The sequence below is a fragment of the Podarcis melisellensis genome, assembly GCF_964234715.1.
Source record: "Podarcis melisellensis genome assembly, chromosome: 2".
Classification (NCBI taxonomy): Eukaryota; Metazoa; Chordata; class Lepidosauria; order Squamata; family Lacertidae; genus Podarcis; species Podarcis melisellensis.
The window spans coordinates 8,309,338-8,330,028 of record NC_138529.1 but is presented as its reverse complement, the minus strand read 5'-3'; the positions used below and the strand labels follow the sequence as shown (position 1 = coordinate 8,330,028).

The 20,691-nt window shown below is 45.3% G+C and overlaps 1 protein-coding gene across 1 annotated transcript in view; it reads left to right on the top strand.

Annotated features, from left to right (window-relative positions):
- Positions 1-7,594, top strand: part of FAIM2 (Fas apoptotic inhibitory molecule 2) — a 37,476-nt gene extending 29,882 nt beyond the window's left edge. The window contains exons 11-12 of the mRNA XM_081898940.1: positions 1,190-1,243; positions 7,189-7,594. Coding sequence (XP_081755066.1) covers positions 1,190-1,243; positions 7,189-7,338 — 204 coding nt within the window. The 3' untranslated portion in view covers positions 7,339-7,594. The remainder of the gene's footprint in view (positions 1-1,189; positions 1,244-7,188) is intronic.
- Positions 7,595-20,691: the final 13,097 nt, after the last annotated feature.

Here is a 20,691-nt window from a genome sequence, read left to right as displayed (position 1 = left end):
GTAGAGAATAATGCTTCCATGTAGTTCATGTTAACTGTTTCTGTCTGTCTTTCTGTCTCTCTCTCTCACTCACACACACACACACACAGGCTGTAGTCCTAACCCTCATTTCTTGGGACTAAGTCCCATTGGATTCAGTAAGACTTACTTCAGAGTAGACATGGTTATGATTCTGTTGCTGACACACTACAGGAGTCCCTGCCAAAAAAGAGAGCTTTATTCAGCTTCCAGTTATCACCCAACACCCTTCAAATCAAGTGATGTTTGCTCCTCAGCCTGTGCTTGGGAGCCTGTTTAATGAAATGAGAACAATGCAAAAGTAATTTCTCTTCCTCACACCTTGTTGGTTCCTTTTCCATCTTCTTTCTGGAGGTGTCTATTATTAATGTTATTATTTTACTTTGAGCCAACCTGTACCTTGAGCCTCTACTAAGAGAAGGGCCATAGCTCAGTGGTTAGAACATCTGATGCCCATGCAGAAGATCTCTGGTTCAAGACCTGGTGTCTCCAGGGAAGGCTAGAAATGGAACCCAATAGAGCTGCTGCCAGCCAGTTCAATCAAAACTGATGGTTTCAGTCATTACAAGGCAGGAGCTTGTCCTACACTCAAGTAGGACCCTGGCAGAGACACTTGCCCGACTGGCATGTTCTCTCCCTCCTGGTCGATCGTTCGGGAGCTTCAAAAGCTTTCTTCAGCCTGAACATCACAGCGACCGATGCCAACAGACATCAGCACACTTAGGGATCCGCAGAGTCTTCGCAGTTCGCGTAACAGACCTCAGCAACTCAGCATTTTGGCTAATCTACTTTATTTACATATAAACACACACGGAGCACTGCAACATGGCTCCCTCCCTCTCTAGCATCAGACAGCAAAGAGAAAAAACAAAGGACAATCGTCCCACTTCACGGAACACAGTAACACAAACATTCTGTCTCCGTCACTTCCCACTCTATGGAGTCAAAACATACACCGTCATGTGAAAGACAACAATCCCATGACTGCAACCACGGAGCAGGAATTCTAACAGTTCTCACCTGGCATCTCCAGGAAAGGCTGGAAATGGAACCCAGTAGAGCATCTTACTATGTACAAACATCCAGCCATTCATCCTCCCACATGGATTGCATTGTTTACATCTTTCTGTCCTATGAGGCTGACCAATCTCTCTTGCCTCTTTCCATGTAGGTGCCGTGGCTCCAGGCCATTTATGCTGTGCTGGGTGCAATTGTATTTACGATGGTAAGTAAGCTGAGCTCAAGACAATTCTTTCCTCGACTCACTGCAACCAGGAGTGAGAATTCCCAGAGGTTGTGCTTTTCACTCGTATCCATGCAGAGGATGCAAAAGATGTGGGGGAATGACACTGGGGAGGAAGTGCAAATTTCAAAACCACCACCACCAATTGAGTCCATATAAAACAATTGAAGGTCCAATGTGTTCAGTTTCTCTTGTTGAGCCCTAGAAGAAGGATGTCATCAACCAAAAGGCATTGGGTCATTTATTTATTTTTTGGTCTCCAAAAGACTCCTATTGTTTTATACAGAACCACCACCAGCCCAGGTCCTTTTTAATCCTTTGCTTCCTTTGATTTTGTGGGAGAAGAAGGCTCCCCTAACCCCACTCCTTCAAATACGCAAGATGAGCCTCTCCTTGTATTTCACGAATCTGTGCTTTATACAATCCAATCTGCAATCCATGTGTTCAAGACTTCACTGTTCAGGATCTGGTCTCAGCCATGATGGGCAACACACCCACTTGTCTCAGTTCAGAATGGGAAAACCAAGCTATCCCCTTAGAGACATTGGCTGTGGACACAGCATAGATTTAATGCAGATGATTTTCCTCCAAAGAATCATGGGAACTGAAATTTACTCCCAAAGAGCTCTAACCCCCTTAAGAAACTACAGTTCCTGGGAATCTTTGGGAGGGGTGCTGTAAATGTGCTTTAAACTTATCGTGTGTATGCAGCCCTTGCTATTACTGCCTCACCATCAGAGTGTGGGGGTGAGAAGATAAGGGCAGATAAATCTGTCAGTTTTGCTTTTTCTGAGGTCCTCATGTTTCCAATCTTTGGTTTGTATGTTACTTTCATTATTAGACCCATTTTTTGCACCGTTTCCCTGAATATCCTTTTTTTTTTTTCTTCAAAAAAAGGATTGCATCAGCTGAGCGTGTTGTTTATCTCTTGCTATCTTTGCTCTCTCCCTTTTCACAGCTAATTGTCCTCAGGGCTTGAGGGGGGCAATTGGCCACTATATGAGTTAAGAAGCAGAGATAAGCAGTGGGCTCGGCCTACAACCCCTTGGGCTTGCATAGCATTCCCTGCAGCCTTTTCCGCCAGTCTCCCAGGGAGCTGCAGGAGTCTCAGAGTCTGACGCCTGTGCTATATATATATATATGCGCATGCATGAGAATGTATTCATTTTATACAACATCTGTGAATGTAGCCAGGCTTTAACTGTATGGTGGAAGCTGGTAAGAGGCGACAGCCATCCATCAGTGAGGGGAAACTCAAAGAGATACTAGCAAGTAGGGACATTTGGCCTGGTGCACAAGGGCACCAGCACCTGCATCTGAAGCTGGTGAGGCTGGGAATATATTGAGGGCACAAGTAATTTGGGGCAAGGCAAGTAATTTGCACCCCCTAACCCGTGGATTTGCGCCCCCTAACCCTAACCCCCTAACCTAGAGGGACGCAGGTGGCGCTGTGGGTTAAAGCCTCAGCGCCTAGGACTTGCCGATCAAAAGGTCGGCGGTTCGAATCCCTGCGGCGGGGGTGCGCTCCCGCTGCTCGGTCCCAGCGCCTGCCAACCTAGCAGTTCGAAAGCACCTCCGGGTGCAAGTAGATAAATAGGGACCGCTTACCAGCGGGAAGGTAAACGGCGTTTCCGTGTGCAGCTCTGGCTTGCCATAGCAGCGATGTCACGCTGGCCACGTGACCCGGGAGTGTCTCCGGACAGCGCTGGCCCCTGGCCTCTTAAGTGAGATGGGCGCACAACCCCAGAGTCTGTCAAGACTGGCCCGTACGGGCAGGGGTACCTTTACCTTTACCTTTACTTTAACCCTAACCCCCAGATGTTGCGCCCAGTGCGGCCGGGCCCCCCTGCACCCCCACGCTATGCCACTGGGCACAGGGGCTTGGAAAGGCTCATCACTGATCCTGCCAAGCCCACCACCATTTGGAGCCTCCCCACTACCAGAGCTGCAGCACAGCATGGCTGCTTACCTCTGCCACCATCACCAGCAGCTCCTCGTCTAGCCTCCCTTCTTTGCCGCAGGCATATGTATCTCACAGCAACGTAATAATAATAATAATAATAATAATAATAATAATAATAATTTATTTCTACCCTGCCCATCTGGCTGGGTTTCCCCAGCCACTCTGGGAGGCTTCCAACTAAAGATTAAAAATACATTAAAACATCAGTCATTAAAACTTCCCTAAACAGTGCTGCCTTCCGATGTCTTCTAAATGTCATATAGTTATTTATCTCTTTGACATCTGGTGGGAGGGTGTTCCACAGGGCAGGTGCCACTACCAAGAAGGCCCTCTGCCTGGTTCCCTGTAATTTCGCTTCTCGCATTGAGGGAACCACCAGAAGACCCTCGGAGCTGGACCTCAGTGTCTGGGCCAAATGATGGGGGTGAAGATGCTCCTTCAGGTATACTGGGTTGAGGCTGTTTAGGGCCTTAACGGTCAGCACCTTTAAACTTTGGTAGACTGAATGGTGCAACTGCACGTACCTGTGTGTTAAAACTAATCATGTGGTTCTCCTTGCTTGAGCTGCAGCATGAAGTCTTAGCATATATCCTCTCTCTTCCCATGTTAGAAATGTGTCCCATCAATGAAACTGTGTGCCACCTTCTCAAACTGCAGAGTTCAGCCGGTGCTTATCTCAGTGTATACAACAATTCAGCATACAGGAAGAAGGTCCCCGTGCATTGTAGTATTTCCCTTAAACCTCCCTTTCATTGATACCTCAGAAAGGCTTATTCCCTGAACATGGAAAAGTAGGTTTTGGATGTCACACTGTGTGGCTGAACCTGCAGGCCAGATCAGGCCTTCCCCCAAACCATTTTAGTCAGCCACCATGTTACCTTTCCAACATCAGGGAGAATATTGCCCCAAATATGCCTATTTCTAATGCAGTGCTGAATGTTGCGTGTCGAGGTCCCCAAGCCACCCCCCAATAATTCACACATCACACATCAATTTTGGTTTGGGTTTTTGGCACGATTTTGGCCACAACTTTATTTAAATACATCCAAGTGAGTGGTTGCTTAGACATTGGTTCTGACTGTCTGTCCTTGCCCAGGGGACGGGACTGACTTCCGGATTCCAGCGGAAGCCAGTGAGGGAAACAATTTTGGGGAGAAAATGAAGCTGGGCCTCAGTCCCTCACTTCTCACCCTCATGCTCCTGGTGGCTTGCACGGCCCAAGTCCGATGCCAGGGACAAGGACGAAAAGAATGGCAAGCCCCTGGATTCCTTTAACAGAATTCCCTTTCCGCACCACCATTGGAGGGGTAGGCACTTACCCCTCCAAGAACCAATTTAACCAATGCCTAACCGCCAACCTTACAAGTTGTGACGATTTGCTGCGCAATAGGCAGAAACCAAATGGCACCAGCCAATCAGCCAAATGGACAAAATTCCTACCAGGCCCCTGCCTCAAAGCAGACGACCCCATGACAGGCATAGCAAGGTCAAGCGAACAACCCCCCCCCCCAGTACAGGGAGGGTGGGCGGGTGATCCGGTGCAAGCAGCCAAGAGGATGCCCAAAGTTGGGCGTCCAGTATTTAACACCTCTGACCCCTCCTTCAAAATTGGCAAGAAGGAATTCTCCCCAGCGACCCAAATTAACCAATTCACTGCCTGGGTCACTTCGCAAATCCGCCCAGCAACAATGGGGTGGCTTGTATCCCCCACCACAATACGTGCTCTCTTTTAGGGAGAACACGTTTTCTCCCATCCTGCTTTTAATCAAAAAGGTGTGCTTTTAGGGATGCCAACATGTTCCTTCAAACACCAACCTCTGAAGAAGTTTGCCATCTTCACTGACTAACTTTGGGATATTTGAAGCCTGTACTTAGGTATTTGCCCACTGGTAGGGAATATAGGTTAAGATATAGGCCAGTCTAAGGGAATGGCCCAGTGCCCTTGGCTAACCAGGTGATCCCGCCAGTGTTTCTGTAACCATGCTAACCTTAGTGGAACAAACCTGCCTGGAGATTCCGGTTCCCAACAAAAGAGGGTTGTTCTCCTGGAGTTTTCTAACAACTGCCCTTTGGACCTTTGATAACCCACAATTTATCATACAACAAAACCACAAATCTGAACTGCAGTCCTCGGCAAGCATTTTAACCAGGCTCTGTGACGCAAGAAAAAGTGGGACGCAAAGCGCTGTTTACATTAGAGTAGACATTTTGGGCTGAAGGTCACATTGCCTCTGAGCACCCTTTTCCAGGGGCCACAGGTGGGAAAAGCCAGAAGCAAAAGTGGGCGGGGGAACAAATGCAAAATTTGTCCCCACCCTTGAATTAAAAACCAAACATGTAGCATAGGGGGAGGTTGCGTGATGTTCCTTGTGTTCCTCCTTTGGGAAGAATGCAGTAGGCCACGTTGGTACATAGCTGTCAACTTACAGATTTGAAAATAAGGGACCAGCAGCCTCGAAAATAAGGGATCAGCAGCCAAAATAAGGGATTTTCAGAACACAGGTATGTTCAACTTCTGAGCCCCTCCGAGCCAAAGGCAGAAAGCCTAGCCAGCAGCCAAATGAAGCCTCAAGCGGTGGTTCCCACAGCGCAGCAATCCGGCAAAGGGGATGCAGCAAGGGAAACCACCTTCACCTCTCCACTGGGAAGCACTGAGCAAAGGCGAGTCCCCAGGCAAAGGAGCCGATTTGATTGGCACAAGGCATGCAAGCTCCACCCCCCAGTCGTTCTTAGACTCCTTATTGGGTGAGCAACGCAGCCAAGCAACACAGTTGCAGCCTCCCTCCTCCCTGGCCGGCAGGCAGGGAGGGAGAGGAGCTGCTTCCTTTGAAACCCGGGAAATTTAAGGGACATCATCAATAAGGGACAGCAGCGGGACACAGCGCTGGGATAAGGGACTTTCCCACCAAATAAGGGACGGTTGACAGCTATGTGTTGGTAGGCCGTGGTGGTGGTTGTTTAAGCAGATAGTGGGATGCAGGGAAAATCTACTGGATTCTGTAGCCCACTGTGAGCCTTTTAGTTCTTTTCTCCTGTTTCCATTCGCTCAGAGAGCCACAGGGACATGGGTATAGTGGAAATGCATTGAAGCATGCACATTTTCAGTTCTGTTTATGGATCTCTTTCCCCCTTTGTACAAGGCAGGAGAGTGAGGTGTTGCATGTGGGCAGCGAGATCTTGATTACACTGGCTCAGGCTGGCAATTCAGGCTGGCACCCACCCAGCAAGGATCCTCCCTCTTAATCCAAGCCATGGGAGCTGCCTTAGCTTTCTGGGTGAGGAGCAGAGCGAAGGAGGTTGAGGCTGGATATGGGTGTGGACTTGACCTACCAGCAGCAAGGGAGGTGGCTTAAGTATCATGCCAATACTGTTATCACCATAAGCTCTGAAGGTCAGAAAGGATGGGATGAAACTCAGTTCAGTCCCCATCTTCATCTGGGCCAACTCATTTGCCCTTTCCAAATCAATATACAAACCAAAACACCACCAGCCTTCAAATGTTGCCATTCTCCAACCTAGAATTGTGTACATCAGGAGAATATGCGCATAAAATGGGTGTATTAGTAGGAGTCGTTGTTATATTTTTAGCCCTCCATTCCTCCCAAATGCTTTATCTTAGGGGAAATTGCTTGCCCAAATATGTTTAATGGGCAAATAATAATAATAAATAAATGTGTATTAAGGGGGAAATGTGGGCACAGTAAAATGCTAAGGACTTTTTTTCATTTAAATGTAAACAGGCGTGGAAATGTGGCAAATTGGAATTGTAACAGAGAAAACAAGCGAAACTGATTTGACAGATTTCTCCAGAGAGGTTACTGGCACACTTAGCAATCCTATACTGCAATCCTATACTCGCTTCCCCTGGAGCAAGTCTCACTGAACTTAGGGGGACTCAGCGCTGAGCAGACATGTATAAAATGGTAGCACTGACCTTGGCCTGTGTTTGATTTTCTCTCCTCAGTTCCTGGCCTTTGACACACAGCTCCTGATGGGAAACCGACGCTACGCTATGAGCCCAGAGGAATACATCTTTGGGGCTCTCAACATCTACCTAGACATCATCTACATATTCTCCTTTTTCCTGCAGATCTTTGGGTCTAGCCGAGAGTGAGCTTGGCAAAGCTGCTCGGGCTTGTGTCTGATTTATTATTATTATTATTATTAAAAAAAGAGAGAAAGGAATATACATCGGATGACACAACAAGAAAGAAAGGAGAGAGGAAAAAGTTATCCAACCTCTCTAGCCCTTTAGCAAGCTCCATTCCATCAGAAGGGCCCCTGTCCACCCACCAGCCTCGTTGAGCTCCTGCAGGCTGTACATATATACATATAGATGCTGTTAAAACTTTTGTGACTCAAAAAGCAAACTGGGGTGTAAATGTACTTGCTCTGGCAACTGCCTTCAAGCTGTAAATTGAACCTGGAGTTGCAGGACCAGAATGGGCACTAGAGTGAAGGGGAGGGGGACCATTTTTTTATGCGTGTGGTTTCAATTGCTGGAGCAAAGCAATTGGGAATTCAGAAACGATCTTAATCAAGGTGGTCACAAATGTTTGTGAAAATCTTCAGAATGGCTGATTTATTTATTTATTAATTTATTGGTGTTCTTGTTGTGCAAGCCTCAAATTCAAGTCCTGGCACACATTTAGGGCCAATCTGTTCATTTGCTTTCTAGCCACTAGATGCTTTTCCTCCGAAGAGCTCAGAGCAGCTTAAAAAGTTCCATCTCGCTTAGCTTCAATGGTAGAACTTCTTCACATGCCCTTGTGCTCACTAGGATGTTTTTGGGGTGGTGGTGGTTCCAGACTCTGAGCCCCTTCTGCTTGGCTTTGAGTTTTAATTTGCTGATTTGAAGTTGCAGGGTTCAGTTTCAGTTCTGTTGGCCATTTTCTTGTTTGTTTGTTTCTTTCAGCACTCTTTCCAGCATTGCAAGAGGAGCAGGGAAGGGCAAACATCTAGAATAAATGGCCACTGTGTTCCTGCTCAGGCAGCGATGGCATTTCTAGTCCCAGCCACTAACAAGAGCAAACATGTCCTTAGATCTGGGATAATACCTTTTGCCGCCACTTTAATGCTGCGCTCCCATGCACCAATGACTTCACTTCTCTCTTCATCCCTTTCTTGGGATGTGGATGACATTAAGACTTCTTCCCATGAGTGGATCAGGGCTTGAAAGATGAGACAGAGAGGCGAGCGACAGAGGAATGCTTTCTGCTTTCATATGTCTAGCTAAGCAAGTCTTTTCAGACCTAGAGAGGATGGCTACAGACAGAAAGATGTAGAGAAACACACCCCAGCACTGAGAAATCCATGTGTAGGAGATTCCAGAAATGTAGACAGGAGCCTACCATTTTCATTCGTATTCAGATCACCTTTGCATTATGACACTGCATCTGTTTAGAAATATTGGTTGCATGAATGGAGGCCCTATGTCTCCTCTAAATCTCATATATAGATAGATCCTTGCAAGTGAAGACATTCCAGCCTCTTAGCTAGATCCCTTCACCACCTCGGCTAGAATAGCTGCCTAAATTAAGCCTAAATTCCTGATTGGAGTTTGAGGTCATCCTTCTGCTGCCAGAAGTGGATGGGTCATAAGAAGAGTGCTGAGGTTGGGGTAAAGGGTTCGAGAATGAAAAAGCTTCAGCACCACTGGACAAAGAACGTGAATAAATTCTAAAATCCCAAATTGACCAGATTGTGTGTGTGTGTGTGTGTTAAGGCAATGAGGTCATATCTAACCCCTGCCTAACCAATGGTGTATTTCTGCATCAGATGATAACATACAATCACCCTGTGTAATTCAAAGTGTGCCCTGCATTCTTTGCATATATATAAAACTGCTGGCACAACCATGATGTAGGTGCTTCCACTTTGTTCACCTGTGTGATCTAATGAACTTTTACATTATTATTTGTGCATTCATGGCATTGATACCCTTCCTCGCCTGAACTCAGTGGTGCATGTGTGTGTGTCAAGATGAACTCTTTGTGAGACTGTTCCCACATGGGATATATGAGAGCAATCTTCTGAAACCTGGCACCCTCTAATATGCCTATCAGCTAGATTGGATGTGCTCTCTGGGGCTGGTGGGAGTGCTGGTCAAAACATCTGCAGGGCACCACGTTGGGGAAGGTTTGGTAGGACTGAGATGACAACTATTTACTCAGGGTCACCCAGGGAGTTTCACAGCTGATAAAGAACCGAACCCAGGTCTTCATGGTCCCACACTCAGTCCACTACCCCAGACTGGATCTGTAGATAGTGATGCTATGTCATATGATGCTTTGTGTGTTTATCTCTTTATTGGTTTGTGGTGCTGTTATCCTTATTTTGATTCCTAGAAGCTCAGAGCACCTTACATGCAGCTCCCAGCCAGTCTACCATCCAGCCAATCAACAAGCTGAGACCTGCTTTGATTTACAGCGTAACAGCATTCTATGTCATCAGATGATTCAGTTATTAAAACAAGTGTATTCTGTCCCAGGGTGATTTTGTTCTGTTACAGCAAAGGCACAGCCAGAGGTGTAGGCAGATCACCACCACCCTTAGATGGTCTCTATTGCTTTAGTCCACCCGATTCTTGGATTATGTGGACATATAATGAAGGGGCTCCAGCCCACTCAGGTCTGTTTGGCCTAAAGGCTGATTCTGAGATCAGGAAAATCTCTTGTCTTCACGGTTTCCATGGGAAGCTTCTTTCCACACTGACAGGGGAAGCACTCCACGGCAATCTGCTTTCTCCACTGGAAATCTCTCTAGGTTCCTGAAGACGGCAGGAGAGGGCAAAGGAACTGGATTTGAGGTCAGCAACTGGCACCCACTCCTTGGACTGGGCCACGTCTGTTGTCTCCTGAGTCTCACAGTCATTTGTCAGTGTTGTCCAAAGAGCCTACAGGCAGGAAGACAGTTTCTTGACAGACTGGGGTCCGGGTGTTTTTGAGAAGCTTTTATTTGTTGACCAGCGATCACATTTCCTCAGAGCGTGATCTCGGCCTGGAAAGGGCAGACAGATTGTCTCCTGCCCCATGCCCACCTCCTCCTCAGGCTGCAGCTTGCATGAACTCCAGAGCATACCCGAGTATCTTTCCATCATTGCACGTGTGGTATTAATGGTCCCCATGTGGAAATCAACCAGTTATTTTCTAATGGTGGCCCCCAGGCTGCAACAGCCTCTAACTCTTATTTAAAAGATGATCCTTCCACCCGATAGGGGCGGCTTATCTGAAACCTGCCTGGGAATGCTGAGGAGTCTGCGTCACTCCGTTGCCTGTGGCATTTCTGACCAGTGGAGAAAGGGGAGGGGATCTGAGCAGGCCAGTGCCAAGCCCTTTGCTCTGTATGTTATCCTCCTCTTCCTCCTCTTGCTGCTGTCCTCCCCTCTTAGCACTCAGATGTTTGCACAGTCATTGCACACAGATTCAGTTTACAAGCTGGTGGTGCCCCTGAGCGAGTGAGAGGAAAGTTACTGGGCACATGTGGGGTAGCAGTGTCCTGTGCAAAACACCTGCCTCCCTGCCTGCCTGCTTCTTCTATCAGAAGAGTTTTGCTCTCCCTGGTGCCTGATTTATGCAGTGAACTCTCTGGCTTTGTACCCAGGCTGTAATGTAGGAGAGGAAAACAGGCCTTCTGTAAGAGGGGACAGATAGAAAATGGAGGGATACCCCCTGGTGAAAGTAAATGGGCCTGGATGGATAGGAAATGCCACCATATTTTTCATTGTTACAATCTAGCAACTGTGAGAGGTGGGGACACAATAAATTAATGTATTGATTAAGCAAATAAATGGCCCATCAAGTTGGACATGTTGCTGTGGTGGTGGTGGGACGCCTGTCTAAGTCAACTGTTGCAGATGGCAGCCAGGCAAGTTGCTTTTTCAAAAGCTGGTCCCACCCCAGATCCGCAAGCCAAACATTGCTGCAAAGCCTTTAGACAGAGGCAGGGGATGCACCAAGCGCAAGAACTCAGGAGCTGCGATCTGCTTCCTAGAAATGACTAGCTGCCATTTTCTCAATGCAGAGGGAAATCTGAGGCAGAAGAAGCTCACTGCATGGGGCGGAGCTAGCTTCCCAAGAAGTGGGTCTCTGCTAGAAAGGGCAAGGACATGGTGGAAACACACTGGCACAGTCAATCCAGCTCTCATGCTGGTGCATTTTCACTGTGTTGATATCCCTGCCTCTTTGCCACTTCTCCTCTTTCTCCCACTAAAAACCAGTGGCCCACCTGCCAGAAAGCTAGCATAGCAAATTGGCCCTTTCTGGTGAGCTGCTTCTGATATGAGGCCCATCCCTTGCACCACCAAGGAGCTCCCTGCTCCTGAGAACTGAGATCGTTCCTTCCTGCATTATTCCACCCACTTCATCCGCACAAGTCCATTCTGAGTAATGTTTATTGGTCACACTATAGAGGGAGGGAATGTTGGGAAATTGGCTTTTTCATGTAGTGTGATCACAGCGTATGCTCACTGAATGAATGAATTGATTTGATTGATCATTTAATTTCTATACTGCTTAATATATTTTTTAAAATCCCTAAGCGGTGTACAAAAGACAGAAGCAACAACAAACAACATAAACAAGATATTACAAAAACACACAGTTACATATAAAAATGTTACATTAATGCAAAGGTACTAATATCAATTCATTCTCCTTCTGACCTACCACCCTCCCCCTCAGCCCCCAGGTTCTCATGCAGGATCCCTACAAACATTCAGTTCATGCACAAAAGTCTCACAACAACAAGAGTTCCTGGAAACAGCAGACACCACCCTAGTCTCTCACTTTAGCCTTGCTTGTTATGGACAGGCCCAAAGTACTTCCTCAGGCTTCCCACAGCTGTGTCCCATTCAGCTGCATTCTCCATACCCAGTTCCAAAGTTTGCCGAGTTCCCTGGGGGTCCAATGAATGGCATAAACCTACTTAATGGGTGTTGTTGAAAGTGGATGTGGTGAGAGGAGGCTACAAGACCAGCAGTACCTGCAAAAGAAGATCTCCGAAACCTTCCAGATGTTGAGACTCCAAATCCCATCATCCTGACCATTGGTCATGCTGGCTGGGACTGATGGGGGTTGTAGTTCAACAATACATGGAGAACACTACATTGGCTACCCCTTTCCAACAGCATCTGCATGTCTGCAGGTTTCCCATCCCTGTGCAGCAGACGGCTTTTATTGATACCACCGGTGAATGCTTAGGCCTTTGCAGTCCACAGCAAGCAGGAAGGTTACATATCTGTGCAGCCATAAACAGAGAGAGTGTCCTTACATCAGATGGGACAACTGTCAGAATCAAAGGATGTTTAGTGAGCAGGAGGAACCTCACAGAGACACACTGAAATAGTAACAGAAGGGAATGCTAGTTCCACATGAAGGAGCTAGTTGCCAGGTCAGGAACATCCCAGTTCCTGAGATTTCAGGGACTGACCTGAGGCATGAGGGGGCTGGTGATATCACGGGGGCAAGTCCTGGAGACTTGAGGACAATTGGGAAAGGGGAGTGAAGGAGAACAGACCCCCCACCAAGTGTCTATGCTAAAATTTGCAGCTAGCTCCTAGTGGGTTGAAGCTTACAAGCAGCGTGCACAGGCATCATCATAATCATCACCATCACCATCACCATCATCATCATCATCATCATCATCATCATCATCATCATATAAACACTCTTACCTACCTGGGGAGGGTCAGGCAAACCTGGAGACTTCACATCAGACCTGGAAGTCTGACAACCCTAGAATAAGGTTACCAGTTTTTTTCCAATGAATCCGAGCACACTTTTCAACTTCAATGGATTTTGTATGGGGACTGATTTGTAAATCTGGGGACTGTCGCCAGGAAACGGGGACGTCTGGTAATCTTGCCCTAGAAGGAACACAAGCAAGTGAATCTACATGGCTGACTCAGGCAGCGTTATTATTTTTGGGGTGTTGCCACAGAAGGTGGGAAAGGTTTCCCTACCTGGTACTACAATGACCTACGTGCTGCTTTGCCCAAGGCAATGGTATATTTGTGTGTGGGAGGATGAAGAAAGGAACGCTAGTGCTTTGGGGAAGGCCAGGAAGGGAAAGAAACACAAGAAGGGAATTCTTTCTTCCTCACACATCTTTAAAACTCCATGCGAGGGTCAGGCTGTCTTGACTCATGGAAGAGCGCCTCCCCTTGTCTGCAATTTGGGGTCATTTGCAAATAAAATCTCCTTAAGCCTCTTTGATTAGCAGCAGATCATAGCTGAGCTGTGTGAGGCCACTTCAAAAAGGTGTCGAAAGAACAACGTGGGGATCTCCCTCCCCCTTTCCAGCATCATCTTAGGGACTTCATTTTAATAGATGTGGGTTTTGACCGCTAGTCTCTTCTGAGAACAAGAGGAGCCAGTGGTCAGCGTTCGATTCCCATACTTTGCTCACCTCTCCCCTTTCCATGATCATCACTCTGGGACACAGACCATGTCACCAAGAAGAAGTCCAGGGCAATTTATCAATTAACAGCCCCCCACCCAACACAAAACTTTACCCACAGTATTTTCCCCTGAACTTTGCACCATTTTCTCCCATCTATCGTGTATCAGGGGGACATGGCATGGGAGGTGGGCCCATGTTCCCACTCCTTTCAGCCACACTTTAATTCACAGGTTCTATTTGTGGGGGGGACGGACTCCTGGCATGCCGTTTCAGTAGGAGTGACTCACCTGGTGGGGCAGAGTCATGGCAATAGCCTCCCATGGGGGCATCACTGCTAAGGATGAAGGAGAAATTCACTCCACTTCACAATTTAAAGGCAAACATTTAAATTCACACTTGTCAAAACAATACATGAACCTGAAACACAGCCATCCATCAAAATTGGCATTTTCCCGAATTTTGCAACAGAGTTCCTCAGCCAAGTAATGTGTAGGGAAAAAAACATGCAGTGCCCATAAAAATGTGCCCATCGGCAAAATCATTACAAATGTGTATTAGGGAAAGTTGCTTTGCAGAAATGTATATATTAGGCAAAATTCAGTGGGTAGAGCATGAGACTCTCAAGGGTGCAGGTTTGAGCCCCACATTGGGGGAAATGATTCCTGAATTGCAGGGGGCTGGACCCTCATAGTCCCTTCCAACTCTACAATTCTATGATTCTACAAGTACCATATTTTTCGCCCTATAGGACGCACTTTTCCCCCTCCAAAGATGAAGGGGAAATGTGTGTGCGTCCTATGGGGCGAATGCAGGCTTCAGGAGAGCCCCACCGCCAGCCCCACAAACTCGGGGGACAGCGGGAGGCGCAGCGCGCCTTTCCCACTGTCCCCCGACTTGGTTAGAAGGCTGGCGGAGGGCTTCCCCCTCCTCCAGCCCCGCAAGCTCCCAGAGCGGTGCCAAACATGCATGCAGCTTCGGAATCGCTCTGGATCCCATTCTGGGGGCTGGGGGAAGGGGAAGCTTGGGCTTCCCCCGCCCCAGCCCCACGCCTGGGGGGGGAAAATAATTTTTTTCCACTTATTCCCCCCCCCAAATCTAGGTGCGTCCTATGGGCTGGTGCGTCCTATAGGGCGAAAAATACGGTAGGTGCATAATGGGAGAAATTCGCAATAAGTGCAAATAAATTTTCAGGTTTTTTATATTAAAAAAACCGCATGATGTGGAAATGTGGAGCACTGGATTTAAGATTGGAAAATAATAATACAAAACTGACAGATTTGCTCATCCCTAATCACTGCCACTTATTGTAGAGACATGGAAATAGGAAGAGTGAATTGCGTGTTATAAGGGGGCATAAGCAGGGGCACTGAATTGGCACCAGCCAGTGGCGTAGCATGGGTTATCAGCACCCGGGGCAAGGCAAGTAATTTGCGCCCCCTAACCCATGGATTTGCGCCTCCTAACCCTAACCCCCAGATGTTGCGCCCGGTGCGGCCGGCCCCCCCTGCACCCCCACGCTACTCCAATGGCACCAGCCCAGCCCAGACCCCACTACCACCTTGCCATTCCCAATATGGGATAGTGATGCCATGTTGGAAGGCTGTTGCAACAGCTGTGCCCTACTGTGTGAATCACTCTTCCATCTCACAAGAAAAGAAGGCCGTGCCTGGAGGGAAAGAGGAGTATCTACCCAGAGAAAGGAAGAGCATATACCCAAACAAGATAACTGGGTGGGTTGAAGCCACAAAAAAGATTCAAGAGCTCCAAACCCAAAGGGCAATTCTCCAAGTCCATCAGAAAGAGCCACACCTCTAGCAAACAACATCCCTTGCATTCATGTTGCAGATGGAAAAAAACAGTTATGTGTGATCCCATGTCAGATTGCCATGCTGTATGGATAGGGAACAGGGAGAAACCAAACTGGGTGCTGGGGAGAATCCCCAGAGGAGATGCCTCTGGGATGAGGATGTCCTCCGGGAGCAGATTCTCAGAATCAAGGAAAGTCAAATGCCCCTCTAACCACCTCTTTATCTCCTCAGCCATCACACTTCTGTTGGAGATAGGGGCCATCAAACCAGTTTCTCTCGACCTCACCCTGCTCTAGGGTTTACCAAACTTTTGCTTTACAGCACCCAAGATGCCCGGGAACGTGCAAAGAAATTTAGATGTGAAATGCTTCAGCTGGAGAATGTGGAAATGACATTCTGGAATTGGAATGTTTCATTTCATGGCAGTTTGTAGATCTCCCTGAAGCATTATCTAGCACTGTCAATTCACCCAACAGGCTGGAATCAGCGTTGTTTTGCTTGTGCCAGGAGGCACGTCTGACAACAAGAGTGTTTACAGGGGTGGCCAGGGGTGCTTATGGTTCATTTGGCATTTCTTTTTTTTAAAAAAAAAAATATTTATTGGGGTTTTTAATAAAAAGAATACAAAAATGATAAACAGCATTGCTTTGTTTTAACAAAATTTCATCACTTCTTTAGACTTCCTCACGTCTCCCGCTCCCACTTACATCGTTAATAAATTTTTTCAAGCAAATTATCATCTTATTTACAATTTTGTAACCACTCATTTAAGTATAATATAACAGTTCTCCAACAAATTTTGTTTCTCTTAATCTCACATATCATCAAATTCCGATCCAGTTTAGTGATGGCCAATTATTTGTAACCAAGCATCCTTTTTAACATTCCACTAAATCACAATGTTTCTGTAGATAAATCTTAAATTTCTTCCAATCTTCTTCGATCCTTTCTTCTCCCAGGTCTCGAATTCTGCCAGTCATCTCCGCCAGTTGCATATAGTCCATCAGTTGCATCTGCCATTCTTCCAGTGTGGGTAGATCTTGAGTTTTCCAGTTCTTAGCGACAAGTATCCTTGCTGCTGTTGTTGCATACATAATGTTCTGTCCTTCTTTAACACCTTCTGGCCGACGATACCCAGAAGGAAGGCCTCTGGTTTCTTAGTGAAGGTATACTTAAATACCTTTTTCAACTCATTATATATCATTTCCCAGAATGCCTTCACTTTAGGGCAGGTCCACCAGAGGTGAAAGAATGTTCCTTCATTTTCTTTACATTTCCAGCATTTATTATCAGACAAATGGTATATTTTTGCAAGTTTAACTGGGGTCATGTACCATCTGTATATCATTTTCATTACATTTTCCTTCAAAGCATTACATGCAGTAAAGTTCAGCCCAGTGGTCCACAACCTTTCCCAGTCTTCAAACATAATGTTATGCCCAGTATCCTGTGCCCATTTTATCATAGCCGATTTAACCATTTCGTCTTGTGTATTCCATTTCAACAGCAAGTTATACATTCTTGAAAGTACCTTAGTCTTAGGTTCTAACAATTCTGTTTCCAACTTCGATTTCTCCACCTGGAACCCTAACTTTTTGTCATTTTTAAAAACTTCCTTAATCTGAGCGTAATGTAACCAGTCTCGCACTTTATCCTTCATTTTCTCCATACTCTGCAATTTCCAGTTATTTCCATCTTTTTCTAACAGTTCCCAATATTTTGGCCAATAGGCTTCCATATTGGGTCTTTTTCTGGCCTTAGCTTCCAGAGGTGAAAGCCACCTTGGAGTTTTATTTTCCAATAAGTCTTTATATTTTGTCCAGACATTGAACACTGCTTTTCTGACAATATGGTTCTTAAAGGCCTTATTGATCTTAACCTTATCATACCATAAGTATGCATGCCAACCAAAAGCATTGTTATAACCTTCCAGATCCAACACATCAGTGTCTTCAAGAAGTAGCCAGTCTTTTAGCCAGCAGAAAGCTGCGGCTTCATAGTACAACCTTAAGTCTGGCAGGGCAAAGCCCCCTCTTTCTTTCGCATCTGTTAATATCTTAAACTTAATTCTGGGCTTTTTGCCCTGCCAGACAAATTTGGAAATATCTCTCTGCCACCTCCGGAAGCACTCCGTTTTGTCCACAATTTGCAATGTTTGAAACAGAAACAACATTTTTGGCAGTACATTCATCTTAATAGCAGCAATTCGGCCTAACAAAGAAAGCTTCAATTTTGCCCAACTATCCAAGTCTCTCTTAATTTCAGACCAACATTTTTCATAATTATCCTTGAATAGACTCAGATTTTTTGCTGTTATGTTTACCCCTAGGTACTTTACCTTTTTCACCAATGATAGTTCTGTTTCTCTCTGAAACCGTTCTGACTCTGTATTTGTCATATTTTTCCCCAACACCTTCGTTTTTTGTTTATTTAGCTTAAATCCCGCCACCTGACCAAAATCATGTATCAGTTGTAATACTCTTTTCGTACTAGATTCTGGCTCCTGCAGTGTCAAAACTAGGTCATCTGCAAAGGCTTTAAGTTTATATTGTTTCGCTCCGACCTGAATCCCTTGCACCAACCGGTCCCCTCTAATCAAGTTCAAGAGCACCTCCAAAACTGAGATAAATAACAGAGGGGAAATCGGGCAGCCTTGTCGTGTTCCTTTTTCAATTTTAAACTCTTCTGTTACCACATTGTTAACTATCAATTTTGCCTTTTGTTCTGAATATATCGCATCAATCCCATTTTCAAAACCCCGCCCCACTCCCATTTCTTTTAAATTTCCCTTCATGAATTTCCAAGAGATGTTATCAAAGGCCTTCTCCGCATCTATAAAAATTAGCACTGCTTTGGTATTTATATCTGTTTGCAAGAGTTCCAAAATGTCAATAATGTTCCTTGTATTTGCAAACATGTGTCTACCTGGGAGAAAGCCAGCCTGATCTTTATGAATTACTTCATTTAAAACTCTTTTGAGTCTGCCTGCCAAAACATCAGCAAATATTTTGTAATCCACGTTTAAAAGGGAGATGGGGCGATAGTTCTTAAGTTGTGTTTTTTCAGTTTCTGATTTTGGTATCAATGTGATGAAAGCTTCCTTCCACGATTCCGGCGCCTTCCTTCCCTCCAGAATTTCATTGCTGACCTCCAACAGTGGTTGAATCAAATAGTCACTTAATGTCTTATAGTACTTGGAGGTCAAGCCATCTGGCCCTGGAGATTTGCCCAATTTCATGTTCTGAATGGCATGTTCGATCTCTTGTCGTGTTATTTGGCTGTTCAGGAGTAGTCTATTTTCTTGTGAGAGTTTTTTAAGTCCATTTTTTTCCAGGAATTGTTCAATCTCAACCTCATTTTGCGGCCCTTGAGTATATAGTTTCTTAAAATATTTCTGGAAGCACTTTCTAATCTCCATGGGGTTCTGGATATTTCTTCCTTCAATTTCCAAATTTGTTACTATATTCAACTTTTGTCTCTTCTTCAACTGCCAGGCCAGCAGTTTCCCACATTTATTTGCCGATTCAAACGTTTTTTGTTTCATTAATTTAATCTTCCATTCTATTTCCTGATTTATCAGTTTGGAATATTGTGCCTGGTGAAGTTTGATTTCTCTCAGAATCAGCTGTGACTTCGGGTTTATTCTTAACTTCTTCTCTAGTTCTTTAATTTTCTCCAAAATCTTGTCTTTCTTTTCATTTTGTTTTCTTTTCTTTATAACATTCTGTTGTATCAAGAACCCTCTCATCACGGCTTTGCTTGCGTCCCAGATTGTTCTTTTTTCCACCGTAGTGTTCAAATTTATCTCAAAATAGTCCTTCAAAACTTTTTGGGCCTTCTTGATGATCTCCTGATCTCTAAATAAGTTGTCATTCATCTTCCATCTAAAGGAACCGGTTGGTAGTAATGTCATATCCATTTTCAAGGCGTTATGGTCGGAGCAGGTCTTTGGGCAGATTTCCACTTTCCTAACCTTAGGTGCCAGACCTCTAGTAATCCATATTTGTCATTTGGCATTTCAAAGATAGGGTGCAGGAGCTTTTTACTGCATCTCCCTGCCCCTAAAAGGAGCTGAGCATTTGCAAGCATGATAATCAAAACACTCTGAAATTTTTGAATTCTTTGATGCATGGGATGACAAGACCTACCTTTTATGAGTGAGAATATAAGATCTGGATTCAAAGTTCTGGAAGACCATGAGTCTCACCTAACAAAGATTGTGAAGGATGCTTCTGTCTTGCCAAAAGATGAGGTTCTACACAAAATCTCTCCTAAAAGCCATGACAACTTCTTTTTCAAGAACAGAGAGGCCATTGATCTCACTTTCCAATAACCCTAGTGGTGATGATAGTTGGCACCATAGAAATGCCACTCTAGTTAATTATCTTGGTTTTTTTAATAAGATATTTATTAAAATTTTTCGAGGTACAAAAAGAGAAAACAAAAAACATCATTTTAAACAAAAAAAAGATAAAGTACAAAAAATAAAAAATAAAAAAAAAAAAGAAAGAACAGAGAATTAAAATCCATTAAACTAAAAGAAAAAACAAGGAAAAATACAACAAATCTTCCCATTACTTATCTTTCATTAACTTATTTCCCTGACCTTCTCGCACCTCCCTTTTTTGTATCTAGAAAATTATCTTGCCTGCCAATGGTCATGATGGATGTCAGTCTATTCAGCTAGGGGAGCAGGGAATAGAGGGCTCTTTTGCAGGGTTTATAAAGGTGGAACATATTACTACAGCATTGAGCACAATGGGAGCATGGCTCAGCAAGAAAGCTTTCAGTCAAATGGACACAGGCTACATTTAGCAACATTCAGATTTGCAACTGGTTTAAAGGCAGCCCAAATGACTTTTGCCTTATGAAAACTTTTGCCTGAGAAAATTCTTTGCTTGGTACTGGTATTCACTGGCCAGTGAGGTGGATGCCTTAGGAGCAGGAACAATATTGAGCCAGTCTACATGTGTGTGAGACAGATATTTCTTCTTCCCATTAAGGCTGTTCTCAGAGTCATACAGATGTTAAAGAGCCAATGCAGTGTAGTGGTTAGAACAGTGTTTCCCAAATTTGGGTCTTCAGCTGTTTTGGGACTACAACTCCCATCACCCCTAGCTAGCAGGACCAGTGGTCAGGGATGATGGGAGCTGTAGTCCAAAAACAGCTGGAGACCCATGTTTGGGAAACATTGGATTAGAGTGTCTGACTAGGCATTGGGAGACAAGGGTCCAAATGTCTACTCAGCCATCAAGTGT